We start from the raw sequence: 22,484 nt of genomic DNA, 5'->3' as shown, positions 1-22,484 counted from the left end.
TAGGTACGTACAGTTAAGTAAGTAAATATCAATTTAGTATGGTATGAGCTATAACAATATTATAGTCAAAATACACATCTACACACCGAGGAGTTTGTACGAGGATTTATTTTCGACGAAAATCTGTTAAACACAATTTTCCAAACGAAATTGCAGTGTTGTAATATCAGTATTACTGATGCAGTGATGCAGCGTATTGCTATGATATATATATAAGTAACCTATGTACAATGTACATATTATGCGGTTAGTATATATATACCTAAGTACGCATGTATAAATATAATATATATATAACGAATGCGGTGTTTTGTTTAATTGTAAATATTGCTATTATCGTTTGTCGGGTCAATTTTTTTCCTCTCTCACTCGCCGAGCCAACGCGCACGGTTAAGCCATTCTCTGAGGATATCGCGCGCGATCAAGACTTAGACAATGCTTATTGTTGTACATGTTATTATTATTATTATTACTATTATTACGTACAGCTGATATATAGCGCGTGTTTACCCCTCACACGCCATACCCCGTGTATACTAAATAAATAGGTACACAAACGCGAATATATTATAAGTATATATAATATTATTATTATTATTATTATTATAGATATAAATAACGAAATATCCCCTAGCGACGGTCCAATTAAAAAACACGCGATCCACGCACTATTCGTGTATCCAATATCTACCTACATTGTACGAGCAAGTTTAATAATATATAATATAATGTATTGTTTGGAACAAACTGCTTTATAAAAAAATATACTTACCTACTACCTATTTGATTTAACGACAACGGACGGATGCGAATATATTGTATAATAATGGTATTCGACGAGACGAGCGCGTCGCTGATCCGGCGCTGTCAATATTATCGAAAGATTAAAGACATAACAGTTAACACCTATAATACAATGCTGCTATACTCTATCAAAGTATCTATATTATATTATTAGTTTATAGGTGGTATATGCACCGTTATCTCAGGACTGAGACATTATGTGCTCGGAGAAAGTTTTTGTCTTCGTCCCGTCGAATTCGCACACTACAAAATATTTTGCCACATTGTCGGCGACAATAAAGTATAGATTAATTCAGCTGTAGATCTAGATCCTATATGCTTAATATTGTAATAATATATAATGTACAACTTTTTATGAAATAATATTAAGCAACGATAATGCACAATAAAATACTGAATTTTGGAAAAAAGGTCATGAAGAAATCAACTATTACGTATATTATTGCGTTAATGAAAATACATTAAAAAGTTTTATATTGAACTTTGTAAACTATAAAATAAGCATGTTTAATGGGAAAATTGTGGGGTCTTCTATAATTCTAGAACAGTAGGCCTTTAGTGCCCTTTACACCAAGTCTGGTCCTGTCAAACGGGATGAGTTTTCCTCGGGTAGACTGACCAACGACGGTAACTATATCGCGGTTACTCGCTCACAAGTACCTATACCGGCTATACCGCATGAGCAATAGATTTAAGAGAACGCAACATCGGCATCGGTATGGCTTGTTATCGTAACGTAATTTGATCAGAATAATTAATATAATTTTGTGTTCCTAGATAACTAGTACGAATTATTGATATATCACAATATTATAAGATACGCTTTTTAATCGAGTTAAGATGAGTAGATGGTGTGTAAAATATTACAATAAAAAAGTGCTCATAACTCGCTGTAAAATTAAAAACTATAACTTGCTTGAACGCAAATTTGCTATGTAGTACGTTTGTAAGACAGATATCATAACAATTATTTATTAATATGTCCATGCGGTGGCCTCTTATTTCTTAGGTGGTATATATTACACTAGCTCCATTTTCCGTGGCTATAGTCAGTGTTGTACATCGTAATATTATTAATAATTGTATTCGCGGTACGTTTTCAACATTAACCGTAATCCGTGTCCGTTTTTCCGGTCCATGGTTATCAAAACAGCTATATGCTTCGACATGACATAAAACACTTAACTTACTATAAATTCGGCGCCCGCCGGAAAGTCGTCTATATAAAATAATCATATACCTAATAGTATACCGACTAAACAGTGCGTCGATGTTGACACGATTAAAAAACGAATAGAATAAAAAATGTGCTACGACATGCGATACGCGATTCGGCGGTACAGGACTTAGATTTAATTTTCATTGACGCGCCAAAAGCGGCCGCCAGAGTGACATAGATAAGCCGCTCGCCGCTTATGGCGGCCGGCCACGGACGATGCGTTTATTTAAAATTGTATGCATTATTGCCGTTTATCCGTAAACGCACAATTTCCGTATTTCACGCCGTGCATAATATTATGTCATAAGCATAATATTGAATTATAACATTTTAGAACAACTGTTTTATATTTCACAAATAAATAGTTCCTTATTATATTTGCATTACATTTTTATTAATTATTATGATTATTATTATCAACCAACCGACAAATATTAAGGATTATTTCGTTATCATTATCATATTATGATTTAACCATTTTAATTTTTGACTTTTGTATCTTTGGTTGAGAAGAAATTAAAATGTAGTTTTACTAGTGTGATTTAATAATAGTTGGTAGTATTTTGGCGCATTTTTCATAGGTCACTATTTCTAAAAAAAAAACTACCTTATGTATTATATACTTTAATATTAATAACTATAATTTTGTTCTTTATAACAAGATACAACGTATAAAAAATAACAACACCTACCTATGTCATGTAGTATAACAAAATAAACTATTAATTGAATCACTTGAATTCACTCTCTATTATTGTTCGACCAATTATCTATAGTCCTATAGGGAAATAATATCTCTATCTAACATCGATCTATTTAGCGTAAATTATAACGATCGAAACACCAATAAGACGAGCAGAAGCTGGTAAGCTGGTCGCAAACTATTACTACCGTGGCAATCAGCAAAGAAAACACGTCGTAATCGAAACGGTCGGAGGTTCAGCTGTAGTTTTACTTCCAGGAAACCCTGCCTACAGTGCAGATTCGATTTAAGAAAAGAGAAACAAAAATCTCAACACTACAGAGAGAAAAAAAACAATAACACAAAACACCGGTCTGCAACGAAAACGAATTTTAATAGCACGTGTGCAGTATTATGGGTATAAAATATATAACACCTGTGAGGAAAAAAAACCGAGACGAAAAAGAAGAAGACGAAGGATATACGAATAAAAATTACGGGGAAAAAATGTATAGATACCGACAGAATAAGTTTATGGGCCTTCCCGGTTCGGGGCACGCAGTGGGAGAAGACTATATAATAATATAATATAACATAATATATACATATATAATATATAGGTACATATAGTACGCGAGAATCGAGCTCAGAGACGCACAATCGACATATGTGCTAATGGATAAGCCACGACTTTTATGACAACCATTAAAAAAAAAAATATATATATATATATTTATATATATTATACAGCTCCGGATAATTCCGTTGTAATAGCACGGGCCCCATCGATATTATACACATGCCGTACTAATTTACCGCCGTAAAATATCACATATATGTGCGTATATATATATAATATATAGATATAATAATAAATAATACTAATATTATAAATTTGAGTCGTACTTACATCGAAATTCAAACGACAGACAACACGCGTTTTTAGTGTCCGTACTACAACCGCCGCCGCCGCTCGTGATGAACACGCACCGACCCAGCATAATAATAATACCTAACGTATATATTTTATATTATATACTTAACCAAACTACCAGAAACCGGGTAGGAGGTGTTAATACGCAACACACTCGTAAATGACCAGTCGAGTGTTTTCTCGTCATCGGAATTAGGTTGGTAAATATTGGTCGAAAAACTTGAAAACCATTGTGCCGTTTAAAGAGCCCGCGAACAGCATTATATTATAACACCGTCAAGTGCGTCAGTACCTATGAATGTGTGTAGGTTATTCAGTTATTGGTATACTCGTGACATGATAATGCACCGCCACAATATTATAGATAATCAACTCCCTTTATCACGACGACAAGGTGTCTTAATGCGAATGTGCTCGATCGACCATCGAATGTAATATTAATATATTATACTTAATATTTATATACCCAGTGGATCGTCACTTGGTGGACATTTCCGATAGATATTATACAATACTATTGGTATTAAAATATTAATTGTACATGATATTTTAAAACCAATGTGCATACGTACAGAGAGATGACTTTCCAATTGATAAGATAGGCGTCGGTTACATAACCATTCCGACTGTATGATGTTATATTATATTAGTATATAATCATATTAGTCAAATTATTTTTTCAAGGAAGGGGGAGGGGGGTAGTTGGTAATTTTAGACAAACCAACTGTAGAAAATCTTCATACACTTTTCTTGGATTTTCAAATGAGAACAAAGCCCTAGTTAAGGGCGGATGTAGATGGGGCCACATCTCCAAGGAAACACGTACCTATTTGTAAAGTGTCCATAGTTATAATATGTCAGCTTAAAATTGCATATTGGGTACAATTGTACTCTTTAAAGTTTAAGGGGAAAATATTGGGTACATTTTAAGACAATTTAATGTACAACAAAATGTATGTGAAAATAGTATGTACTATAATAGCGTGGTAGTAACCATCTACCATATATTGTAACGACATCGTATTTTCGAATTTTTTCTGTTTTTGGAATGTGTATACTGTTTTTTTTCATATAAGATGACGATAACAACAATAATAAATGTAAAAATGTTATTGTATCGAATATTTTTATAATTTATATTATTTTAGCCGTTTGGTAAAAACTAATTAAATCAAATTGATGGCACATAAACGTATAAATGTATAAAAAAACTTATGAGGTATTTAAGTATTATACCAATAATAATAAATATATACTATTTTACTGAAGGAAAAAATGAGATTGAGCATAATAATGATGGCGATTCGTGATATCGTGATAATATTGCAGTTTTTTGATTGATCGTAATAATATTAATTATAATGGGATGCAGAATAATAATATTTTGAAAAGGTACGAATTTATTATTTATATTTAATGCTCATCGAAAAGTCGGTATTTATTCCGAATGCATTTCACACATTATTATAACTGCCGGTTAGATTAGGTTTATTATAAGTGAGAATGTTAGGTATAGATTTCTTTCTCAATACAACTCAAGCTTTATTTAAATAAGTGCAACAAGGACTCCGCAAACGATTCATACTTACAACTTTTAAATATTTGTTAAAAAAAATAAATCTGCGTATAAATGATGAGAAGTAAAATAGGAAATACAAAATAATAATAAAAATAATAAACCACCTTTATAAATTATAATTTACCTCCAAAATATCGAATACCGTGAAGATAATGATATTGTTATGATTTACGTGATTTGTATATTTTGACCACAATATTTTATCGCGAAGGGTGCGGCTGAAACTGTATAGGTAATAATATAATTATGCGATAATAAATATTTATTGCATTGAACAGATTTTGAATTTCCAATAAAACGCTCTTTATTATTTACGATTGGCTATTCGATGTCACGTTTAGTGTTATGTGTTTATTTTGTGAAAAACTTTATAATGTTTACTTGACAAGTAACGACTAACGAATCATTTTGTCGTTTTAGATTTTATATTCAACTAGGAACTATATCTTAAAGTACATACACTTTTCTCCGTTGTTTATATTTTCATTATCTATTATTAGAGTGTATACTGTATACCTGTATTATTTATAATTTACATAATACTGCTATTGGCACAAATTTGATGTTTTAGCCTAATAAAGCTACTAAATAATAGTAAACACTAACAATTAACATCATATTAGTTGCAATGACACAACGCAAAAAAATAAAATAATAAAAATTCATTTTATAAGTTATTATTTCTTATTTATATTTCGTTGTTTAAAAAATATTTTTAATACACATTATAATAGTTAAGTCATTTTTGCCCTCCAAGTTACCTATTAGTTCTCTTTTTATTTTCATTTATGGCGATCTATATGACATCATATGCGTGTGAATTTTTAAAGATAAATTTATTTTAAAGTAGCACCAAAAAGTCACCGTAATGTTCACACTATACACCAATATACAGCCCATTAAAAAAGTAATATCATAAAAAAAAATATAAGTATACCTAATAACACTCAAAACTTTATAATGCTTCTATATTTAGAATAAATCACTCTTGAGATGTAATTCTTTCGTCAAAATCGTTTAAACACACAAGAGATACTACTAGGTAGATAATTTGTAAAAAAAAATTCTAATTCAAAATGTAAAATCTATTAAATCGTAATGTAAAAAATTTATATTAAATACTTTTAACCTAACCTCCCTTGAAAGAATTAGGTATATTGATTTTCTAATAATTCCGTGTCCTCTTTTTACTGATGTTTTCGAAGAACGTATTTTGAGATAGTAAAAAAGCTTAAAAGTCTCAGACAGTACTTAATATATTAGATATAGAATGGTAAAATACATACAATAGGTACTTTAAAAAGGTTATTTTTTGAACTGCTTAGTAGTTATCTCTGGAAAATTGAAACAACAAAATAATAACTGTAATGGAATGTTTAATCTTGTAATTTTAAGCTAAATCTTGAAAATTATTGGGTAAAATAATATGCTCTACTCAGAACCGTTTTTTGAATGCAATATAATTTATCACTACTTTCAAGTATAAAAAGTTCAGACAGACCCGCAGGTCCATCAACCATCCCACGTCTACAATACAGTAAATCAGAAAATATCAGCCTGGGATCAGCACTCTTTTTGACTAGATAAATATTATTTTTTTTATAAAGTAAAAAATATAAAATACTGCTGAGTGGCAAAAATTCATTGAATATTTTCTTTTTTTATATCCAAAATTTTTTTATCTTGATATGATTATGATAATATTATAATATAGGCACTAAATTATTTAAAATATAAAGTGTATATTATACAATAGCTATAAAAAATTCGTCGTAATATAATATACGCATTGTAAACTATAAATAATTGACTTGTAATTTAATTTTGAATTGAGTTTTCTATAAAAAGTTAAACATTTGTGTATTTTGAATAACGATTTTTATGAAATGTTTATAAAGACAATTCAATTTACTTTCATCGTAAATATTTTATACAGTAACTATTACTACCTAACCATTTCAAAAACGTCACTATAGCTATCAAAATTATACGCATATATAAAAGTATAAAACAAAATATCGATGTGTAATTTTCGACAGTTTTGTTTTTTTTTTATTTATTTTTAACTGAAAAATATTTAAACAACAGTTAGACAACTAAAAATTTGCTAATTTTTAAAAGTGTACCTAATAAACCAAATAACAATATTTTATTCGTTGATTTAAATTTTTAATGTAAACATATATCAAAAGTTATAAACTAAAATGTATTGAAAAAAAAGTATTGGTATTATTATTTTTATTACACAACGATCAGGTTTAGTAATCGCACATACATTTTAATGAATTCCCAACAGAAGATTAAATAATATTGTGATTTTTTCCATAAAAACTTAGTAATTACCTCGGTAATTACTTAATAATCAATGATTAAACCATTTAAACCATTAAATTGTATGATTATTTTAAGGCGATAAACCATTTGGGCCACACGCGTGACGCGTCACACGTGTAACATGTTGAATTTTAAAACTTTAAAGTCTATTAAACTCCATACACAAATAAGTTATTCATATTTTATTTTTTTAAATATTCGTGTTTATGAAATATTGTTTTTATTAATATTAATCCATCAGTTTAAAAAAAATGAAGTATTAAATATTTACGATAAAAAACAAATAACTAACAAATTAATAGAGGCGATACTATCAAAGGTAATTGATGTATTTATATTATTATCTGTTACGCGATAATATATATATATATATATGATATATACGTGTAAAATATCATAAGTATATATATACTTCTAATGTCTAAATACACATGAAAGTTATTTATTTGAATCATGATAATGGTAATTTAAATAAACAAAATTGTTGATATGAAAACGTGTTATTATTTTAACGTTCGTGTCTTAACTATTATAAATATTTATTTGATTTTTATACTCGCAATATTACTGGATATACGTCAATCAATGTCGTTGTAATTAATATAAATGATACGTTTTCGCATTACAATTATCATACAATTCGTGGATGATAATATCGGCCACTTAATCCAATAATCATGTTCAACTTCACTTCTCGACGTCGTTATTTATATTTATTAACTGATCACTATTCACTACTATCGTATTTTTATCCCAATGAAATTCCATCTAGTGACCCGAAATAGTTGCGTATTAGATTATGTAGGTACCTAGGTACTTGAATAATTTTTCAAGATACATATTTACCTAAATAACCACTGGACGCAAATGGGAGCACAATTAATAAAAAAAAATATTGTGTTATAAATTATAATGAGTAATGTCATAAAACTATGTAAAAATGAAAATGTAAAAAGAAAATGACTGTTTAATGATAAGATAGAAACACGTTGTTTAGCGGCCCATTTCGATCTCATTTAATTTAACGATGTACCTAACCCAACTACCATAGTGTAAGTATATATATATTAATAAAACGAATAACGGAGATTATTATGTAACGTCTTCATATTATGAGTATGAACTCTATAAATAATGATAAACGTATAATATATGTGTGTGTGTGTGTGTGTGTGCGCGCGCGCGCGTGTGTGCGTATGTGTGTATCATATAATATTATTTTAATACGTGTCGTATAATATTATGAAATATCGCATCGATTTTACCAGCTGCAGCCCAGGAATTTGCTTAATGGTTGTATATTTTCAGAATATTTAAGGAAATATTCGCTAACTTTGTAGATCGTTTGAAACTACGATGTTATGAGTTTAAATTGATCGCACTGGAGTATATTATTCATATTATCATTATTGCTACATCGTTATCGTACTAGACGCGCAAAGAAAATATTTCGTTTAACCTTACACGGGTGACTGAAAGAGTATAATATATATAGTTAGCGTCTTGAAATATCGTTATTTTAATTTTTTTTTTTTTTTACTGACATTAGTTTCAACAAAAGAGCTGCGTATTCGTCGCTCCCGCCGCATAATGAATTTCTTTTGGAAATGTGTACTAAATATTTCACCAGACGCAAAAAAAAATTCTCATTTCGCGCCTACAGAATCTCAAACACTATAAGAGATACGAGATACAAATAAATTACATATATTAATGTGATATCATAATATACCTATACTAGGTATGGATATAATTGTAAACGTATACACACTATACGAACGGTGTATAGCGTAGGTGAAAAAACGATTTTATATTTCTAGTCGAATTTTAATCACGTTCTCGTTGCAGATATTATATAAAATTATAAAATTGTCGTTTAGCCGAAACAACAACAACTGTACTCGTAAAAAATATATACGTAGGTCGCACGAAAACAAGATTATTTTCAAATATTGACCGGCGATGCCAAACACGTGTATTGATGACGAATAACGACGACGATGATGATAATAATAATGCAGCATAGACACGAGTGTGTCTTCACCTAGTGGCTAGTACCAATATTTAGTATTTTTTCCGTATTAGGGAATTTCCGTATGGACAACGATAACGCCCCCTCGTGGGCCACACTGCACACAAGACCTAAACCTAAAATATCGTTGAATATTAAACCGCCTATTAAATTACGTATAGGTTATAGTGATACCAACCATAGTTTTGTATAAAATAATATAAAACTATGATTTACATAAAAATATTTATGATAATCATTAATTAATTTCGATATTTTCTGAAATTGCTCAAAGGTATTATTATTTATTATTTTTTTGAATATGTATAATATGTTTATTGGCAATTACTGACACACTCCTCTTAACATAAATCAGACACCTCTCACACCCGTTTCGATCATGTTTTTTTTTTCCGATTGATATTATTGGTTTCCCAAAACCTGAACCAGTAGGTGTTAAACAAGGCTTACACCTATATTATTTTTAATTGCCCAATTTTTTAAATACGATACACGCGGAAAATCTGCCAAGATAAGACAAATTATTAAAAATATTAAGATAAAAATGCAATACTTGTAAACAAAATTGGAGATAACTACGATGCATTATTGCATAAGCACATCATAAATTCATAAGCGTGCATCGTTTTCGCCAAAAATCAAATTTTTGTTTCCACCAACTATCATTTCCGCAAAAATGAAAAAAGTTTAGCTTTCGTTTCCGCGAAATCATTTTTCTTCTAAAATTATTATAGTTTGAAATTTGGGTACCACTGTAGGTAGTCACAATTCTGGTTTATTGTAGTTATTGTTGTTTGTTAAATCAAATTTCAGTGATAGTTTATGCAGGGCAACAAATTATTGTGAATTGTTGTTTTTTTGTGGAAATGAATAACTCTTAACGATACACATTTACGTGGATTATAGTGTTAATATGGACTCTTATATTATACTGTGAGATATAATATATTATAAATTATGATAAACATGGATGGATTTTTTTCCAAGAATAATTTATATCCAGATCTCAGTGAAAAACTACTAGAACTGCCAACGAAATCAAATTAAAAAATTTAATGAAAATAAAATAATTAGATACCTAAAAAGTATATGAAGCTAATTTTTGACTGACGCATGTTTAATTGATTAAAGAATTATGAATATATTTGAATTTATTTATTTTATTATATTATTGACTTTATTGATTTTCGATTAGATTCAACTATTCAAGTGACTCAACCTATATTAAGATTATTTTGTTTGACTTACGTTTTTATTTACCTATGTTATTTATTTATTCATAAACTACTCATATGGCTATATTATATTATTGGCCATACTGATTTTGATTAGATTCAACGTTACTTTTTTTTCACATCATAACGTACTAATACATTCAACAATTTATGTAATTATTAGTTGTTTAAAAACCCTTGATTAAAATACACGTATTGTATCCCGGATCTTTTGGGGCGCGATATTCGTGTATACCTTTTTTACAAGTGACAACAACTCATATTATGCTCCCGCATGTACTGTGTAATGTGTACACACATTATTATTATTACGATTCAGAAAGTTGTTGTTTTTCGTTATTAAATTTCCACAACAGTTATTTTATATTTAATTTTTACGTAACACGTCATTATCTATAATATGTAATATTTTTTAAACTTCGCCTCGCCAATCTATTGGATCAATCCGCAACAAGCCGCAACCATGAGAGCATCAATTTACGAAGATATTAAAATACGGTACCTATTTATTGAAATTACTTATTCTGTAGATAAAAGTGTACTCATACATCAATATACACATTATGTTGTATAGTCATACATAGATGCAGTACACATGGTTGCATGAACAATTTATTAATTCAATGGTTCGTTAAAATTTAATGGACCAATCATAGGCCACTAAATCATGGTTAAGCGACCATTAGCTCACTATTGATTCGTTAAATGTTTAGTGATTGTTCGTGTAAATATATACCATTACAACCTACTCGTATATTATATAATACCCATATATACCTACACGGGATATATGATGGGTTCGAGCGGGACGTCAAAATATTTACATTTCAAAGATGTAACAGCCGCGGTAATCTCTTTTAGCCTATATAAACAAACGCCGACTTCCTCTTACGGCCACTGCTTACGCATACAGTAGAATATTATAATATGTATATTAACATAATATATAATCGATAACCCTCCTTCACGACGCACCAAGACGTAATGTTTGTATATATTATAGTATAACCCACATAGCTGATAAACACTGCATAATCACGGTATAGGTACACACGATATTGTTGTGCCATAATATATATTTGACGAACATTATACAGTGACAACAGGTCTGTATTGTAAGTCGCAACGAATCGATAATATGCTGGCCGGAAGTGCGCGGCTGCGAAGAGGGTGTTGTCTAAATACTCGTGGCTTGATTCGCGCACTGGTGAAACGTAAAATATTTTAGTTATTTTTTTTTAACACTATTTTATATTTTCTATGATTTCATGATTATATCTTATTCTTATTTAAAATATAACGGTTATATCATTATAACCCCTATTATTTTTTAAGATACATGCCTCGTTATTCATGATAAAAGAATCATTTTGTACGTATTATCCATGTCAATAAATTCTGAATAATAGCGGGCAGTTAAAATGGGAGTTTGCAATTTGCACCAAAATTAGTATCTACATATATTTGATATTTTCGTCGGTAACCTCGTTGACTCGACGGACTCGAATGAAAACAAAAAAAATAACAAATTGCTTGATGTAAAATTGAGAAATACAATAATTATAATTATATGTAAGTACATACATATTTTTCAAGTGTCCATGGGGGGAGGTTGAACTTGAGCCCGCCCTTATATTGTAAATATGTTGGGTCAATGTTGGTGCAAATTGACACAACATACATGTACACATACACTCTCATGACATAGATTATATGTATAGCTTACCGGTAATTTGTAAGTGTCCGAACGGGTTGCCTTTCGACGGTCCCGTACAGTTCCACCGATGTGTACTAAACTGTTGTTGGCATTCTTGTTTGGCCATCCGTATGCCGTGACCGACGGCGGCCATCGCGTCAGGCGCAGCGGCGCAAATCCTCCGTTGACCCGCCGTCAGTCCGACTATCTTGTTGCAAATCACTTGGGCTCCAAACGCGCTTGCCAATGCCCTGCAACCATAAACACTCAATAACTACACGATTCTTTATATATCTATCCAAACAATAACGATTTTCGTATATTATATACAATATTAGTCTATAGGAAAATCGTTAGGTATTTTATATTAACGTTTTTCGCGGTAAGATTAGGAAATATAGCAACATAATATTATATAAGACCAAACTTCCGAGCGGCAAAAGTAAATCGTCAAGAATCCTAATCTTACATTGATCATAAACATTTTTACATCTATATTTAATATTTATGTAGGTATACAATACAATGTATTAAATTAAATTTAATATTAGTATAGACAAGTTAAAGAACTCTGAACTGTAATAATTAAAGTTTTTAAATTTTGTTTTATTTATTTCAATGAATACAATTATTTTAAAATTATATTGTTAGTTGTTATTATCATATTCAGCGACGTAGCTAGAATTATGAAATGGGGGGAGGGGGTCAAGTATACATTAAACAAAGATTTTTACAGTTTTCGTATATAAATAAAACATTTATTAGGGCGCAAAATGTCAATGTTAAACACCCAAAAACCCTTCTGGCTACGCCACTGATCATATTAGCTAAAGCATAAAATTCATCATACGATTTAAGGATAAAACACCTGTATAAATTGACCTAGACTGACTAGTTTTTGTGTAAAATGTGTTGGAAGAAGCACTGTGAAATTTGAAAAAGTTTTACCTTTTTGTTTTGCATAATAAATTATTGAGAATACAATTGAAAACTTTAACCATAATCGTACCTAAAATTGTTTTATATAAGGTCACTCATTTTTGCGAATAATAATTTTACCATTACAACCTACCCCTGTCACTTTATGGTCAATTTGTATCCAAGTTAATGGAAGGCAACACTATACATATATGGTACGTTTGTTTAAAAATCCCAAGTGGATTATCCATCCAAGACATTATAACTAACGCAGTTTAATTGCCATGCAAAATGTTTAGCTAGAAGATTCATCATATCATTTTGACCTAATTAATTTATCGATCTATGTAGCTACGTGTTCGGAGAAAAACAAATATTTTCCACTTTACTAATTAATAATTTTAGTCTTCATTTTTCGTATTGTAAAAAATCAAAAATTCAACTCTTACATGTATAAAATGCATAACATGAATTCGAAAATCGGATGTATATTGTTTTTACACAATACTATTTATAAACTATATTATAGTGTATAGACACAATAGTTCGATGATTAATTGTTATTTATTTTATCTTTAAACACTAAAACACTAAAGTAAATCGAATTCCTCTTTCATGTTTTGATTTATAAAACTGCGTCGAGAACAAAAATAAAAATGTATTGTTACAATATTATGTAGATAGTTGTAAGGCCATCGATTAAAAAAATGCCTCTTAAAACCCTTGTGATATAAAGTAAAAAAATCGAACAATCTTTTGATAGGATACCAAATAAGTATGAAGTATATGGATAGCTGTTTGCGGAAATACATTTTATGGGTTAGATAAGACTGAAGGAAGACCAATTTTTCATAAATTTGTAATTAATTGTTAAGCAGCAATTCAATATTAGCTATATAAGTAACATGTTGTAACGGACAAATGAAATGATCACATAGTGTGTTGACTGTTAAGCAGGTAAAATATAAAAATTATTTTAGTAAATATTTGATTTAATGCTTATAAAAAACATAAACTGTAATAAACACTGTTCATGTTTAATTATGTGGTTTAGCGAATCATTAGTTGGTTGAACACATTTAAATATACTGAAAATATTATACATAGTTACATATTATAGTTAGGGTTTTAAAATTTCATGAAATTTATTTTCTTGAAATATTTCATGAAATGTTTCATGAATTTTTCATGAAATATTTCATTTTGATGAAAAATAAAAATAAAATGTTTATTATACCTAAAAGTTTATAGTCGTCAACTTCTAAGTGAATATTTTTAAAAGCTGGTTTATTATATGAAACAAAGAAAATATGTAACATATTTACATATAATTTATAAGTTGCTTAACAAATCTTTAATAGTTATAACAAACTATATGATCTAAGTATTAAATAATGAGCACAGAGCACCTTCACATCTCTCAGCCACATACACACACATATTATACGACTTTTGTACACTTTATAATTACTGAAAATACACTATTATTTTATTCATTGTTGGAATTGACTTCAACTTCATTTCAAACCATTATCTTTTGACCACTGATAAACAAAAATATTTTAAAACTCATGTAAAAAAATGTTTTTATTCTCAAAATAATGCCAGGAATATTTTTAAGCACTATATAATATAGAATATACAAATATGAAATAATGAATCAACAAAAACATTGTGTTTTTCTTTAATTCTAAGTGTGTAATAAATGTATTGTTTCTAATCATCTACAACTGAAAACGTTTAAAAGAAGAAAAAATATTTTTCATAATTTCATTGAAATATTTCAAGAACGGTGAAATTTTCAATTTTAGAACCCTAATTATAGTATCAACATCGTTATAATATGACATATTATTTTATGCGTTTACGTGGTGTATGTTATGTTGTATTCATAAAAATAATAATTGTATTATATTATTAATTTTTATATTGGCTGTTTATTGGTTGTTTATATTGGTTGTTTATACTCGTAATAGCTTAGGAGAGAAATTAATTAGCTGAATAGCGGCCAACGCAAACTTTTTTAATTAAAGTCTTAAATTTCAATCAATTTATTTTTAGAATATTTAATTAAATCTTAGTTCTTATACACGCGTATTATTCATCCAAATCGTCTAAAATAAGAGACGAATCTACTCGTTATTTTGCACCGGTACACAAATGATGTTCCTATTTTAATTTAATTCAATAAGGTTTGAAATTATTTTTAACTTGGGAAACTGCACGTACGTTTAACAATGTTTAACGGTTATATCATGTATATCATGTATAATAAAAAAAAGCACTTTTAAACATTCGAAATCTGAGGAGGAAAATTCTCGTACTCTCTAAAATTAACGATATCGTTGAATTTTACAAAACGTATAATATTATTTATATAGATTTGTATTAGTAGGGCCGTCGTAGTAAATGATTCGAATATGCCGTGTTTATAATGTAGGTGTACAACTACACTAAACGGACAGAAAAATAATAAAATAATATAACAAAAACAACTACAAGACTTTTTTTTTCTCGAACCGGTTATTATCAGTTCATCGAAAATCTGGGTAAAAGGTGTCCAGAGTATCAATACATATAATATACGTCTACCGAAAACACCTCATCAGAATTGATGAAGATCTGTTTCTGTTTGAACATAATAATATAGCTGCATATAGTACTAATGTACTATGTAATATTAATCCGTACGACCGAAATAGGCGCGTTTATATAAGTAGATAGGTACTCGTGTACGATATATAATAATATGTATATTTATTTTTTTTTATTAAAAGTCATCGGTACCGTATAATTAAAATTATTATCATCTATCTAGAGTCCTCTTCGTGCGACGAATAAATAACTTTTACTTGTTCGCACGTATTAAAAAATATTAACCAACCGTAATATTTCTCGACTTCTCGTTACATGGGTATAATAATTAATAGCAGTACGGCCGCGGCGTTCGCTTATTAAATTATAATATTATCATTGTCAGGTAAAAGTATTATACTATAATTACTATAATTATTATCATTACCCGTTATAATATTATTACGAGCGTGGTGTTGACCGCAACTCAACCCTACAACTATACAACTATGGTCTTATTATTATTATTATAATGCACTGTTAATATTCTATAATATTCATAATAATTATTAGAATATAAAATGTAATAAACATTGTTTTAATGTTTACGATATAAGTAGCTAATAATAATATTATGCAACCATTACATATCAAAAAGTATCGTACTATAAAAGCTAATATATAAAAAAAAAAAACATTACATTACTATACGTAATTTAAATAGAAAATACAACGCATTTTTTAAATCACTTTAATTAATTTAATACTAGGTATTTAAATTGTAACTAATTTTTAGATATTTTATGAAAAATAATAGAGCGTAAAATTGTATCAATGTATCTACCCAAACGACCGCGACTGCCCATATCAAATAAATATAAATAAACTCTCTTTAAAGTTTAAGCTACCTATATTCTAATGAATTGAGAACAAAAAATAACTGTATTTTAGCAAATTTAATACCTAATAAACTAGTTGATTCAAAGTGTATAATTAAATACTGGATCATATTATTGTGTAGAAGTGTAAAGAAGTGTAAAGTGTAAGTAATGAAGGTCCAATCTACAGTCAACCCAAAACTATTTTGTATTGTTTTTAAGTTCATTCGCGACATAATGATATAAAAGTAAATTAACACGAATGAAATATATTTAAAGAGAAATTGTATGACAAAGGAAATACTTTAATGTAATTTATCAATGCAAAATAAATAATTGTTGACTTGTAGTCTCGAGTTTATTTGTAGTGACAATAAGGACGCAAGTGAGTATTGCGTAAAATTCAAATTCCTCTTAACGCACGTCCGTACTTCAATTGAAATAAGTTTTTTGGCTAAAAATGTAATCATTCCGTTTCAAAATACGATCGTTGTAACTTGTAAGTGGAAATTAGAGAATAAACCCCAAAGTTCTGTCAGATTCCATGATCTTTACAAAAAAATTATCAATGATTATCAGTCATGTTAAACAAACTTATAAAATTAATTAATGCATATAAGGTAAAATATTCAATTTTGAATATACAATTAATATAATATTATAATCTAGAACATTATGTCAACAATTTAGTTGGGTAGCATATTAATATTATTATATGTTACTATTATACACTTAAAAGTTTAACGTTATCAATTCTTGTTAATTGTTATTAATATAATTTAATTATAATTATAATTCAATATGATTATCGATTAGAACAAAAACGTTAAACTTACATTTAGGTATGTAATTTTTGTATTATAGTGGGTCGTTTACTGTGGGTTTTTGTATTTGGAAAACCTGCAAATCACTTTATGATTGAACGAACGATGTTTGAAAAGCAATATTCAAACTCATCTTAAATCCATGCATTTGGTTCTATTGTTTTCAAACAGAAAAATTTAAAGATTTATATGTTATTAAAAGACTACAAAATATTCTCTTCAACCGGTTTGCATTGCAACAATGCGAAATGTATAGGTAAAAAATCAGTTTAAATTTATCGTATTATGCATCGTGTATTGTTTTAATAAATAAATGTACCTATATTATAAAATAGTTTTTCTTACCATACAAACCATTTTTTATAAATTTGTTTGCGAATAAAAAAAAAGTTCAGCCTGCAGTCATGATAAATAATAATATTCTATTTTGTCAAAACCAAATTTATTTTCTAATGACTGCCGAAGTGCAAAAAATCGTGTAGGCCAAATAATGTAAATAAAATGGAGTATTCGTCAAATTTTATAGAATTAAAACTAAATCGGAAAAACTAAATATTATAAGGGGGGCGGAGTGGTCGACCGGTCTAAGGCGTCGGTTGCGACGCAGCCGATGCCGGATCGATTCCTTGGTCACGGGTGGCATTTTTCTTCGGGCAAATCACGGTGTCCGGAGAACAAGTGCCGCCATCCCCCATCCGAGCATGGCAGATACCTACGGGTGCCCAATCAAAAACTCTGCCAAATCCAACACACCGACATTAAAACGTACACATCCTATACAGCTAATGGCCATAGATGCCGGGCTTAAGATCAAAAAAAAAAAATAAAAAAATATTATAAATGATATCGAATTAGCGCAATTTGCTTCATCAGTATTTTCTGCATGCATGAGATATTCCCAAATTAAAACAACCTGTTCGTTTCATACTTTTTACAGCGATCTTTGACCATTCTTTTGGCATCCCACCGGGTTATAATATGTACCAGGTACGTATATGGTACATACCTATACACTTCAGGTGTTACGCGCACACACGATCTTGACCTCAGCTCGACTTAACGATGGTTATACACTTAAGCCCGACCTAAGTTAAAACAACAACCTTGTACCTATATTATACGAGTCAGTGGAAAAATCTGTCAAAAAACAAACGATAATAATTAACAAGAAATAAGAATACTACTAAAAAATTGGGGACTTGCGACAGTCAGCTGTAATATAGTCGACTTATCCAGCTTGTATGTACATAACAAAATAATAAATAAAAGCAAAATTTAATGTAACAATAATTATAACTGCGTGTTTCATAAAAAAATATTGGTATTGCTCAAATAATTTTAGGTGGCTACCCCTCATATAATATTGTTATACCGACCTATAAAACGATTAAAATGTCCTATAATTTTTCTTCTATCGATACACACCCACCAATATTTAAGGTGTTTCCTGCGCAACATTTGGACCCAATTTATATATGTCGCCACTGATTATAAGCATAATAATATATATTATATATATAGGAAGCACCTGCCCAATGTTATAATATTTCCGTGTGTTCGTCGCATCGGCCTGATACACCACACAGACGAAATTTCGATCGTTGTCCGCTCGTACAATATAATCTATATAAGTACACCGAGATTCGTCGAGATACGGCGGTGGCGGCAGAGTTGTACCAGCTACTTTCGTCGTGATGTACAATAATATAATTATTATTATAGTCGCCGCGTTCACGTCATGACGTTCACATTTATTTATTTGTTTTTATCGCCGAGCTAATCTGAAATGGAAACGGTCGGACTCAAAAGTGTATTGCTATTATATCATTTTATCCAGTTAAATTATATTTCCGAGGAGGACGAATGGGCTGCAGTGTGTGTGCAGCGGCGGTGCAGTGTTCGTTTGCTCTCTAGAGTCTAGAGTACCCATATGTATATATGACGTATAATACGAATAATACCGGGCGACGACGTGTATATGTACGGCATATATATTATATGTATAATAATAATATTACGACGTCTGGCAATTACTATATATTATTATTATTATATTGTATATACACGGGCAACGATCAAATTGTGTCGTCCGCGAGTTGTCGTGCGGTGATAAAAACGAGAGGAAAAAAAATTACGAATGAAAAACCTCGAGCGCCATACAGTTTTGTGGGAATCGTTCGTGACCACCGGTGGGCGTGCGGACACGACCACGACGACGAGGACGTCCGTCGCTAATTGACGTCGCAGAGAGACAGCGGCGCGCACCTTTTTACAATAACATCACATAATAATATATTACACGAACGCTGCCGGAATAGTGCCACCGGCGGTTCTCTCCGTAAAATAAAAAACACAAAACAAACGCTCGACGGTATATTATATGTTATTACTATTACTATTATTATCATTATTAATTATTATGTCCGAACGATGTCACCGGGCGATATTATACAGGCGTAGGTATGCGTACGTCGGTTTTTACGTCAATTCTTCGTCGGCAACGAGATCGAATTCCTGTAGATTGAAAACTATTCCGGACGCATTCTATTCAAACGGTCGCGAAATGTTATAATGATAATTCCACGCGAGAAATGCAGTGCAAAATATTACATCATACAACCGCGTGCACATACTGTTCAGGGTGAATCGCCTACAAGCGTGCTCACTTTTTTTCTTCGCAGTTGTTCAAAATCTAATTTTTGGAATTGTTAAATATACTCAAACGCCATATTATGTTTTGTTATTCTTGAGATTTTTTGTACTAGGTATACTTATACTTAAAGAGTGTCCTGTGGAGATGTAAACTTATATTTTTCAAATGAAAATCCCACTTTTCTGCTACAAATTATTTATCGAATAATTTTTATGAAAGTTTTGACGTATCAGTATTAAAATTCGAATGCGCCTTTTAAAGTAATTTTGTTTTTCTAGAGTCTGTCCACTATGGCCATTAGCTATTGTAAGGGTTACGGTTGGTAGGGTTGGAACGGTTGGTATGGTTGGTGCGGTTGGTTGGCAACACGTTTATGGTAGCAAGGTTTTTGCCACTATGGACCCGGGTGGTCACCCATCCGGGATTATTAGCAGTGGCCGTTGCTTACTCTCAATCACGTTGCGTGATTGATTTCAGCCATTGCACCGCACCGAGAAACTTAGGTTATTTAACTTTGTGTACCAAGGTCCATGATAATGGGTTTGGAAGATAGGTGTTTAATAATTGTAGTGATTTCAACATAAATAATTTGTAAAAAAAGTCAAGTATAATTGCGTAGCTTCATTGCGTCTTAGTCCTCAAAAAGATTATTTTTCTGAAAATGTAGTTGATACACGTACGACGTACCTACATTTAATATTAGAAATTAGACTATATTATGCTAAATGGGTATAATAATATAATCAATTTAATCATAGTTAGGAATTAGGATTAATATAATATGGTCCCATCTTATGACTTATTCGCCGCGTCAAAAAATTAATTGTGACATGGTCAAAGGGCATTATATTTTGCTAGGAGCGCAACCAATTTATTAGAATTAATTCAATAGGCCTTAAAAATCAGTTTGTCTGCTATACCTGAAAGGCGCAGCGAACGTGTTAAAATCGAAATGGGATATTGATTGAATAAATACAGAGAGACAATACAATATTGTAGACTCGCAGAATATTTCCCACTATTATACCGACTGATTTCATGTTAAGCTCATTCACCCCGCAGATAATACGGTACGTCTACCTATATTTGTCACGTTCATACCTAGAAATTAGAATAACTACTAAATTATACAATATTATATAGCTGTTGTCCATCGTTCAGGGGGTTGAAATGGTAGTTTTAAAATAATGTTGTTTATCAATAACTCGCGTGCCGATATGCACACGAATCCTATGATGCTTTTGAACTATAGATAACACAATATTATTGAATATTGATTTACGACAGCACAGACGTTTTAGCGCGCATATTGCACTTGGTGTAATATTATTATGATATAATAGATATTAGATATCTACACAACCCATGTAATTTTTGAATGACGGCACTATATAATAATCCATGTACCGCGAGCCGATAATTCTGACTGACAAAATTCATCGGAAATTGGTAAACAATATACGTATTACATTATACTTAAGCGGTATAGCTTAGTCGTTAATAAATCATCGGACGTTTTCCGAACTGCATCTAACGTGTTTCCCGATTAATCAGAAGGCGGTCGAGTACCGCTTAATCTCTCGCGCCTCCCGGATGATTCGACCCATAAATAACGGGGGATAGTCAACGGCCACCATGGGTATTATATTATTAAAATATCAGTTATACGCCGGCGGAAAGTCCTCTGATCGGTCGAAAAAACGTGTAACGAAATTATTTTTGCAACATTTGTATGACATCGCCGAAGAAAATAATGCCTAAAAACGACTCACGGAAAGATGCCTGTGAGACGTGACCCGCGGGTGTTGTATTGCGATCGCTCGCTGCACTCACGCGTAGGTACACCATGACATATTAATAAAATATAAAATTTCGTTACTCGATTTTACTACACCTATATAATATTGTACCGTTCGTCACCATATTTTATATCATATGTCTCGTATAGTTTGTGCGAGGTATGAAATAAAAAAAAAACGCAAATATGATTACATCCGCGGAAGACGGTTGCGAGCTCGCAAACGCGGTTACCGTGATAATAAATTTATAATGTTATTATTATTGTGTTTCGTATCGCTGTAAAAGGTAGGTACACTCCGGCACACGATAGTTCGATGGTATA

General features: G+C 30.5%; 1 protein-coding gene across 1 annotated transcript in view; it reads right to left on the bottom strand.

Moving 5' to 3' along the window:
• The window catches only part of LOC132943321 (protein Wnt-2), a 70,069-nt gene that overhangs the window by 27,666 nt on the left and 19,919 nt on the right, over nucleotides 1-22,484 (bottom strand). The window contains exon 2 of the mRNA XM_061012268.1: nucleotides 12,546-12,766. Coding sequence (XP_060868251.1) covers nucleotides 12,546-12,766 — 221 coding nt within the window. The remainder of the gene's footprint in view (nucleotides 1-12,545; nucleotides 12,767-22,484) is intronic.

The sequence above is a fragment of the Metopolophium dirhodum genome, chromosome 4 (genome assembly GCF_019925205.1).
Source record: "Metopolophium dirhodum isolate CAU chromosome 4, ASM1992520v1, whole genome shotgun sequence".
Lineage (NCBI taxonomy): Eukaryota > Metazoa > Arthropoda > Insecta > Hemiptera > Aphididae > Metopolophium > Metopolophium dirhodum.
Note: the sequence above shows the minus strand (reverse complement) of the source record. Positions and strands in the feature narration are given on the sequence as shown.